This window comes from Anopheles stephensi, unplaced genomic scaffold (assembly GCF_013141755.1).
Source record: "Anopheles stephensi strain Indian unplaced genomic scaffold, UCI_ANSTEP_V1.0 ucontig291, whole genome shotgun sequence".
In the NCBI taxonomy this organism is placed as follows: domain Eukaryota; kingdom Metazoa; phylum Arthropoda; class Insecta; order Diptera; family Culicidae; genus Anopheles; species Anopheles stephensi.
In genome coordinates, this window is record NW_023405226.1 from 411,705 (window position 1) to 421,861 (window position 10,157).

The window sequence follows — 10,157 nt, forward strand, 5'->3', positions numbered from 1 at the left end:
CATTTGGCATCCACACCACAAGATGTCGGATTAACGAGAGAAAGGGAGAGCATCTTGTGATGCAGCCCTCGCTGCGAAAAAAAGGACCTTCCGACGGCAATTAACGACCAGGCCGCTCCGCCGTTCCCGTTTCTACCTGCAACACTGAATTTAAATGACAATAATACTGGCAAACCTTGTCCTTGGCGTTGCTCTTTTCGTCTTCCTGGCGGATTCGGATACGGAGGTCGGGCAGCAGAAAAATGCTCCTTTTTGCATTATTAATCTCCTTTTTTTTTGTTATAATAATATGTGCATTTATTTTGCGGACTCCGGGCGTGTATAAAGGTTTTGCCTCGTGTCCCGAGAGGATTTTTCGCATACGAGATATATTTACAGGTTTTGTTTCTATGTACAGACCTTAGAACTTATCATCATCATACGACGCACGACGACACATATGGTGGTTTGACTATGCTAGGGAGACTGACATACAAACATCGTGTCCTTAATCGTTAATAGTATACAGAAATCGTTCTGAGGCTCCGTATCGGACCAGTCAGTCAGGGACTTTAAATCGGATTCCGATACTCCCTTCTTTTGTTTTTACATTACAAAACTACTGCAGGGTGTTTGTGTTCTCTTATGCCTAACTTCAATGACTCGCTTGTCAGCAAATGCGCGGTATACTTTATCTACACGGACATACTCTTGTATGTAAACTTAGGAAGATTAAGATTAATCGTAAAATAGAGAGATAAATAATAATTTCAGCAATTCACAGGGTTACTTGTTCCATTTTTTCAACTCAATAAACAAGCAACGAAAACAAACTTAAATGCATTTCGAATCGATTCGGCCATAATTCGAAGGTTAGTTCCCTTCACAATGTTATAATATGTTAAAGAATAAATAATTAAAAAAGAGGAATAATGAAATTGAAAGTATAAAAAAACGAAACAACATTTTGCATCCTACCTTATCGATTATCAGCATGCATGTTTTGATTGTTGTCTTGGCTTACAGTGTCGCTAACTCATCGCGTACTTCAAAATCGTTGTTTTTCTTCAAGTTCCTCTATGTTTCGTACATCTTACTTCGCTTCTCTTCACACCTCTTCCCACCTGATTCTTTTCATCTTTGTTCCTTCAGTTCTATCTTCTTATTGCTTATTATACCTTCTTTTCCGCCTTCTACCTGCTTAAACACATCGGCTGGAAACAAACACACATCAACCTTATCTTGTCCCTTGCATTTTCAAAGTGAATATGCGATATGCGGTTATATGTTTGTATATGAGAGGCGCAGCACGTGGTCCTCCTTCTTGCTGCTGTGCAAGGTTTCTAGTTTAAAATTCATTACAACATACAAAACACACACACGCACACAGGGGACGACGATAGACGCGTAGAGGTTAAAATTTCACGGAGCTCTAAACAGAAACGGTAGTACACAGTAACAGTTGCCCAGTAAGCTTGATAAAAGGGATAGTGTATAGGGCTCGACGAGCACTAGGAAACAAGCGCTAAGGACGCTGACACTCAAACATCAAACATCAAGCGATATAAGTATTTAGCGATCGGCCTTGGTCGGCCGAACTTTGAGGTTAGTTTACTCCTTCGGGAAGGCAACACAACACAATCGATGCCGTTAGAAGGCTCGGTTTTACTCACTGTTCAAAGCAGTTTATACTATATTTACATACCGAAATAGGATTGCATCGTGCAAGTATTTTAAAAAAGCGTTCACATTTTTGACAGGACAGGTAGGTAAGGTGGTGGGAGCGTATCTTGGCTCTTGGGACAGTTTTTTTGAATAACTCTAAGAGCAACTGTAGAGACTAATAAACACATTCACGATGTAACATTCAACAACGACAACTATACCCTATTACATTTAGCTTATTTCCTAACTCGATCGGCTCACAAAGTCACTGGAATTTGACATTTGATCTTTTGTTCTCAGACCTCTTCCCAAGTAGCATGAATGGCACCATCACGCTTTTTTGTTTGCTGCTTATTTTCAGTCTCATCAGATTGATTATTCCCTTAGCAAAGGGTGTTGTTTTTTCTTCCTTACAAAAATGTGCCCTCGCAGGCACACGTACTCTACTGATCCTATGGCTGTAAAGGCTCGTCCTTAAACAGCAAGAAAAAGACAGGAAATGCACAAACGGAGTAACGCATTCCCTGTCTTCTTCTAGCGCCGTCAACAAGCACTCTACAGCTCGATCAACATTACTCAGGAAGAGTTGCGTGATGCCGGATTGGTACCGCCTCCACCAAAGCCTCTCGAGGGACCACCTCCATTGCCGCCCGATCCACTGCCCCCACCGTTCGCGCTGCCGCCCCTACCATTCGCGACCGAAGATCCTGGCGGAATAGCGGTGACGGTAAGCGAGTTCTGTGACACAGCATTGCGGGACGAGCTCAGCGGGGACGCCGTAATTGTGACCGAATCCGATCCCGCTCCAATCGGCATATTCAGACCGGCCGTTTGCTGTGCGTACTGCTGCAGGAAGTACGGGTACACTAAGCCATTAAACTGACGGGCGAATAGATTGTTGTTCATCATCTGCGACAGAACTGCCTGCTGGGCGGAGAAGGGAAGCGGACGTTGGGACGGTGTTGAAGGTGCTACCGGACCCTGCGGATGGAGCGTGATGTAGTCGGAGGAATTGCCCGTTAGCTTCGGACCACCACCGCCGCCGCCACCACCACCACCACCACCATTCGCGGACGCGGATGAAGAACCCGGCGAGGACTTGAGCGGAACCAGAGTCGTAGAATTGTTCGTTGGGACTATCTTACGCCGGGGAACGGTGCCGGAGGTGAGTGTGGTAGATCCAGCCGGTGATTTTTTCGACGGTGTACCACCGGATGCGCCGATCGCAGCAGACTTCATCTGGATGTCGAACATGGGGCCCATGCTCGCCATCGAGGGAAGATGCGAGGGAGGTGTCTTCGACTTTGGCTGATTGTAAGCGCCATAAGCGGTAGGTGACCGTGGAATCGGTGGAGACATAGCCATCCGTCCGTTGGCAAACGATTGCTGCGAAGGTTTCGGAGCGATCGGAACGTTCGATTTGGGCTGTGCGGTCGGTGGTGGCATCATTCTGGATGATGCCGAAGAAACGGTCGAAGTGCCCGATGACGATGACTTTGAGTTGGTGGGTCCAGTTCCGGGATTGATACCTTTCGGAATCAAATCCACCTCACGGTAGTTGTTCAACTTCAGCATACCGTTCTCGTTTACGGTAGCGTTGGGCTGTTTGAACTTGTTGTTAGAGACCGGGAACGAAGGCACCTTGGGAGTGCTTGGCCGCGACATTGGTGGCATGGTTGGAGGCTTCTGCTGGGCGGACTTGCTGTTGGCAGTCTTACCACCATCGGCCGAGGTACGCTTTTCGATTATATCGTAGATTTTGCGCTGAATCGCGTCCGCCGTACCATTCGACGATGCGGAAGAAGAAACTGCAGTCTTGGCCGGGACACTGTTAGCCACACTGTACGTGGGATTGATGGGTGGTGTCGATTTGCGTGGCACCTGAGATACTGTGGTCGTAGGTCCGGGCATACTTCCAGCAGCACTGTTGCCAACCTTCGACGGTGGTGTTCGACGATCCTGCTGCTTGGGCATGGTGTTGGGAAGTGGCAGCGGAAGCTTCACATCCGCAACCGGGACATCGGGCAGCGGCCGGATCTCGATGAAGTTGTTCTTCAGCTGTTTGTTCACGTTCTTAATGCGGGCCGCATCGTCCTCATCCGTAGCCAGCGTGACCGATAGTCCATCTGGGATGCCTGAAGGGAATTTGTCCAGCGGGTTCGGAGGGCTTGGCATCGTCGGTTGTTTCTCCGGTGGCTGTAACTTCTTTTCTTCTGCATCGGGACTGAGGGCTGATGCGGGCCGTTTGTTGGACGCGGGCGTGACGGAAATGCTGGCAGATAGAGCCGCCGGAACCGTCTGTTCCTTCGCTTGTGGTGGAGATGGGGATGAAGCAGGTATGGTGATTGTGGTTGATGGTGGAGACGTACTACCCGACTTGCGTTCGGTCAGCATGTTCTGAAGATGGCTGCTGTACGCAAGTGGATTAGCGTACTTAAACTGCTTCGGAGAGAAGTTAAGGTTGGGATTGTACTGTGGGGAGTCGGGCGAATAGCTGGGCGAGTTGGACGAGTACGATGGAATCGGTGTTCGGGACCCGGCGGCGGCTGCCTTACTGTTGAGCAGTGCGTAATTCAAGTAGTTAACTGGCCGTGCCTTTGCGCCCTGCACCTGAGGACCTGCTGTTGACGATGTGCCAGCAGCTTTTGGCGTTGAGGTAACAGTGACGCTAGACGTTGTTTTCGGAGTGACCTTATTCGGTACCGCGAAGTTGGCGGTATCTGTCGCTCTTGCTGGAATGATCGGCTGTTCTACTGACGTCGGAGGTCCGTAGATCTTCACGTTCTTCTTCAGGTCCTCCGGCCGCAGCTTACTGATTTCGGTATCACGCGGCACACCAGGTGTCTGTGGCAACACTGGAGGTAGAATGTTGATCGATGGATTACTTTGAGCGCGCTTCAGTTCCAGCGGCTTTTGCTGCTTGCTGGACCCGGTAGCGACGCTGTGAGTGGTCGAATTCGATGGAGCAACGATGCTGGTACCGCCGTTGCTGAGTGGTTGCGGGACTGCGCTCGCACCACCACTGAGCGCTGATGAAGTCGGCAGCTTGGTTGGTGTCGTTGGCTTTCGGCTGGGCGCTTGTGGAGCTAGCGGTGTCGGTGACTTTGTCGCAGGTCCTGAAGCTTTCGGTGCGCTCGATGGCCTGATTGGCGGTAGCGATGGTTTCTGAGGGATCGGAGCTGGCAGTACCTGCTGCGAAGGCTTGACCGCGGGAATGTTGCTGGCCGACACGATCGGTGGCGGTGGAGGTGGTGTCTTGAAGACGAATGGACGTGGAGAATCTCGTTTGGGTGGAGGCGTTGACGTCGGCTTTGACTCTGATTTACCCGAGGAAGCTACCAACGGTGGTGACTGTTGACGGGATGAAGTAAGAGGGGAAGAGGAAGTCACCGGAGGAACCTTTGGCTTGAGGAAAATCGGTGGAACAATATGTTCCGAGGGTGAGCGAATGTTTTCCGCCACCGTTTTCTCGACGATTGCCTTCATTTCATCGTCGGACAGCTTCGGCTTCTTGGAGCCGGATCGGGTTGCACCACCGGCCGAATCCTTTGCTTTGCGTTTCGTTTGCGTGGTGCTTCCATTCGGTGTGGTCGTGGTGGGGGCAGCACTGGACGTTGGAGATTTCTTGAACGTCGATGTACTTTCTACCAGCGCGGGAGGCGAGCTAGTGCTCTTCGTCGGCGAAGAAGACGGCTCCGTCTTGATGGGTGTCAAATCGAACGAGTTCAGGAACTGTGACTTCTCATCCTCGAACTTCTGCTTCGCTGGGGGTGGGGTTGGTGGAGATGGCGGCAACGGTGGCGGTGATGGCGTCATGCTTTTATCCGCTTTTCTCGGCACACCGAACTTGAGGGTTGACGTAGCCATGTCCGGGCTGCGCTGATCGATCTTCAACACAATCGGATGATGATGTTTGTTGTCCTCCGGACTGCTGCTGCTGCTGCTGGAGCTGCTGCCACTGCCGCTCTTGGGAGATTTTATCTTCAACTTGCGATAGCCCGAACCGTTCTTGGAAGAGTGCAATCGCTTTGAATCGCGCTCCGGCTCTTGCAACCCCTGGGCATTGCCCGAACCCGACTCAACCTTATAAGGGACCAATGGCAGCTGTTGCTGCTGCTGCTGCTGCTGCTGCTGCTGCTGCTGCTGCTTCTTGGCACTCTTACCCTCGCGTTTGCTGCTCATCAACCCCATGTCCTTGATCTTCTCGATCTTAATCTGGAGCTCGCGAGAATTTTCTTCCAACTGCTGCAGCGCACCAAGCGCGTCGGACCGTTTGCGCTTCGTTTTCTCCGATTTGTGTGACTTCGATCCTTCCACCGACGCTCCCGGGGAAGTGTTGGTGGCCGTCGGTTCATCCGGCTGTGGGCTCTGGAGGAAGCTTACGTATTTGTTTTTGTTGAGTCCAATTTTGAGCTTGATCGACTCAGTCTTTCGTGCTGGCTGTGCTGGAGTGGCAGGCGATCCAGTCGATGGAGTTGTCTGCGTAGCAGGACTCGCCGCCAACGGTTTGGGTACGTCCTCCACGCCTTTGGAACCATTTTCCGAACGACGCACATTATCACTGCTACAGCTGCTACTGTTGCTGTTATCACTCTCGCTAGCCGTCACCTCGGACACCAACCGCTCCAGATGCACATTCTCCTTATCATCCTCGTCATCCACAGCCTCGGTAGTTCGCTGCTTCCCTGCGCTGACAAGACTTGGCGAACGGCGCAGCGGTACCTCCGGTAGTTCCAACGGATTCGATTCCGTCGTTCGAATGCGATAGTAATACTTCATCGGAGCGTCCTGTGAAGTGGAAAGAACAGCAACAAAAAAAAAACCCAAAGGGAAAATAACGATTGGGACCATTGATAAAACGTGCCGGTGGCGCACAAATGCAAATGAAGTTTGCCTCACGAGCACAACACAACTTACCCTCTTCCAGGTGTAAATGTAAGCCACGTCCATCAGCGTGTAGTAGTCGGGCAGGATGATCGTCTTCACCTTGTACATAATCTCGACGCAAAACTGTCGTTCCGAGATGCCGTACTTGTAGATGATAAACTTCTTGAGCAGCGCGATCGAAAAGATGGCCGGACAGAGCAGATACTTGGCCTTCAGCAGCTCCTCATTGTCCTCAGCCAGTTCTCTGTTGTTGGGAGTGGGAGAGAATCAAAAAACAAACATGTGCCTGATGAATAAATCCGTCTCCACTCGGTTAGACATTCTTAATATAATTGTTGTCGAATTTGTGGATAATTTTCTGTCCCGACTTCTACAGCGAACGATAGACACGCCGATTGCTGCTTAGTCGGACCGGTCGGATGCTATTTCTAATTTCCTTCTCCTCCACTAACCACGCAGCGAACCAAGCGCAGGAAACTGACGATATAAATTATCGTCGGCAATAATTTTCGCGTTTTCCAGACATTCCACACTACCCCGGGCAGGTGGAAAGCGCTCCAGAATCACCGTACGGAAAGATGTCTGAGCAGCCACTCTCTATCTCTTTAGGCAAGCAAGCAAACACCACCCCGGGACAGTTTCGCACGTACATTCCTCTCCTCTGCCTGCCTCGATTGCTTTCCTTGTCCCCCCTGCAGATCATCGTTTCCATACCAAAACCTTGAACAGTCTGTAGCTTGTGCCCGGGGTGAGAAAATTTTCAGTAAATGTTCATTCCGGAAGGTTTATCTTAAGGGTGGCTCTATCTCATTCTCTCTCTTCACTTTGTCGAAGACATCGCAAGGCAAGGACGTGGCAGTGGCTAATAGTTATTGTCGATCTAGCCGGTATAGCTGGCCGGTGGGATACGATTCTACACCCCGGACTCCGGCATCCGGCCGAGTGTCCCACCCCATCACACACAGCGAGGAGTGATTCATTGGTATTTACCGAACGTGAAGAGGAAACTCAAATTAAGGAAAATACCGTGTTGAAGACACGTCCACGTCTAGGGTCCGTCCGTGTTCTATCCGTGTTCGCATCAGGTCCGGAGGACGCTACTACAAAGCACAACACCACCACTACCGCGCGAGCGTGTGAACCGTGTTCCGTCTCAAGCAGCTCAAAGGAACGGAAGGCTTCTAACAAGAAGCTAGCAACATCGGGAAGAACAATCTGGGGACGACCGTTTTGCAGCGAGGGAAGCGAAGCGTCTATGTTTGATTGCGAGCGAACCTTACAAAATGGGTCCCCGTTCCTCGGTTCGTTCCGGTCGACAGTTTGAATCCGGCTCTAAAATATCGATTCGCTTCCAGCACGGTCAAAGCTGGTGAAGGATGTCCAAAGGAGGAAGCATATAAAAATACGAGATACACTTTGGAAAAATTCGAAACACCCAGAGCGAAGTTGGGAACGAACAGCGGGAACTTCGTCACTGGTGTTCGTATCCGTTGCTGATCACAGCTCAATTGCGATGTAATCAAAATAATCAAACAATCCAACATGGGCGACCAAACGAGCGTTTTCGATATTTTTTCCCTCCGATTTCCTTGTCTTGCGTTCGGCGACAATTGCTCATGAATTATTCGGCTTCTTTTATCGGGTCGAGGAGTTAGGATATAAGAGAAGGAATTACTTAAATAGACAATTATACGACCGAAATGAGTGAGACGAGAGATAAGCTAAGCAGGAAACCGAGAAACCGAGTATCCATTTCCAGATTTTTTTCTCCCCCAAAGAAATTGGAGATCACTGATCCTAAGATGGAATTCTAAATTTATATACAATCTTTCAGAATACATTCTTTCCAATACACGTAGCAGAATCAAACCACACTTTCGTGTAGAATCGGATCAACTCCACAAGGATACGTGTGTAAGCCCTAAGAACCACACACTCACACACACCTCGGGTAATGGCACAAAGCAGAACGTGACAAAACCTCGGGCTGTCTACTACTACTATATCCCTTCGCTCCTGTTGCACAAACACAAAAATTAATGAGATGAAAATTGATTCTCAAGCTGTTTTGACGTTCGCTGCTTCAATCCCACCCTCGACAGAACAGGAAGGGATCGATGGTTCCAGAAATGGATGGAAAATCATTACGGACAATATAGAGAGAGAGAGGGAGGAAGAGCATTCCAGTGAAACTTACTTTTCCGCGTACTCCAGCGATAGTGAGATCTTCTCGTTCGGGCTAAAGATGAGATACTCGGTATCTTCGCCCCGTTGCTCGGGCGTTGCAATGGCGGCCATTTCCGGGTGCAGCCGGTAGAAGGCACGCCGCCGGCGCAGCTCATTTTCGTACAGTCCCGGCACCAGCTTGTACACGATCGCCTGCAGCGTTGCATCCGGTCTGGAAAGAAAGGCAGAATACAAATTTTGGGAATGAGTCTCGGGTTGAGGTGTCGCGTGATGTGGGGCACGAGAAGATAAGGGAAGGGTCATCTTCAATCTCAGCGCGCCATTTCTTGAACGGGTGATGACGCGATGCGGTTGACACGGATGATGATGATGATTCGTCGTCTTTAAGCTTGGCAGCACTAATAAGAAGAGTTTGGATGTCATTCCCTGAGCGGGATGTGCACCAAAATGAAACGGAAACGGATTTATCCCGAAGTTCTCGAAGAAAAAAAAAAACCCCGCCTTGAAACGACAACTATACGAAACCAAAGAGAGATAAATGAGACCACACCGTTTGCCACACCGGAGTCTTCGCTTCGTCGTCGTCACTTCGCAGTTCGGAGGCGAGATACGGAAGGAACGAAATTAAGAAGTTTTTCCAACCCATTTTCCACAAACACCACCACACACACACACGCACCTTTATAGACGTCTGTTCTTGCCCTCCCGAAGAGAAGAGGGAACTCGGAGCAATTTGACCAAAAACTGACATCCGACACTAGGATAAAAGTTCCACAAGATCCTGAGCCTGACTGACTTGGGTGTACGTGTGTGTATGTGTAAGCCTTTCGCCACAAGCAAACAGGGAGACGGAAAGAAGCAACAACAAAAAAAAGGCGAAACGTTCGGCGAACCTTGGAGCCACAAAACCCGAAGGAAACTAATTACAGTAGTGGAATAATGAGACTGTGGGGAGCACTAAAAACCATCCGAACGTCAACACATCTCTTCTTCCCCGAGCGTCGAGCGAGCGTGGCTGGGTGTTGGATGGAGTTTTCCCGCTTTTCTTTTTGTGTCGTGATTGCAGCGCCAAAGGGTGTCAGGACCAATGGAGAAACCCAGTGAGAAAGAGACAGAGAGAGAGAGAGAGGGGGGGGTAGAGAGTGTCTTTGCCCCCGAAAATTGCGCCACATTAAAACAGACCTCATAAAACACGGGTTTCATGTCCCTGCAGCAGAGCAGTGGCCAACTTTTTGACAAATTAAATATCGCCCTTCGACTGCAGAAAAGATACTCATCCCTTCCATTTTTTTTTTTTGTTGTTGGAGAATAATGAAAGGAGTAGGTTTAACTTCAAAGGCGATTTTCGGTGCTTTAAGTCGAAAAGTTGTTCCTTGCGGAGCTGTGTGTGTGTGTGTGTGTAGGAGCTGAGGGGGTCGTGTTTGCGAAATAAGATAAGC

General features: G+C 49.6%; 1 protein-coding gene across 1 annotated transcript; it reads right to left on the minus strand.

The window, feature by feature from the left end:
* Window positions 1-257: 257 nt before the first annotated feature.
* LOC118516423 (polycomb group protein Psc-like) lies at window positions 258-9,036 on the minus strand. The gene is made up of 3 exons (XM_036062294.1): window positions 8,729-9,036; window positions 6,562-6,775; window positions 258-6,432 (listed from the first exon to the last, which is right to left on the minus strand). The coding sequence occupies exons 1-3, from the start codon at window positions 9,019-9,021 to the stop codon at window positions 2,221-2,223; spliced, it is 4,719 nt and encodes a 1,572-aa protein (XP_035918187.1). The 5' UTR covers window positions 9,022-9,036; the 3' UTR covers window positions 258-2,220.
* Between the last annotated feature and the right edge of the window lie 1,121 nt (window positions 9,037-10,157).

Excerpts from the sequence above, each read along its gene's own strand:
- LOC118516423 (XM_036062294.1), bottom strand. The coding sequence starts at position 9,021 with ATGACCCTTCCCTTATCTTCTCGTGCCCCACATCACGCGACACCTCAA. Across the intron at positions 6,776-8,728 it reads TCGCTGGAGTACGCGGAAAA|AGAACTGGCTGAGGACAATG; the intron begins GTAAGTTTCACT and ends TCCCAACAACAG. Across the intron at positions 6,433-6,561 it reads ACATTTACACCTGGAAGAGG|GACGCTCCGATGAAGTATTA; the intron begins GTAAGTTGTGTT and ends TCCACTTCACAG.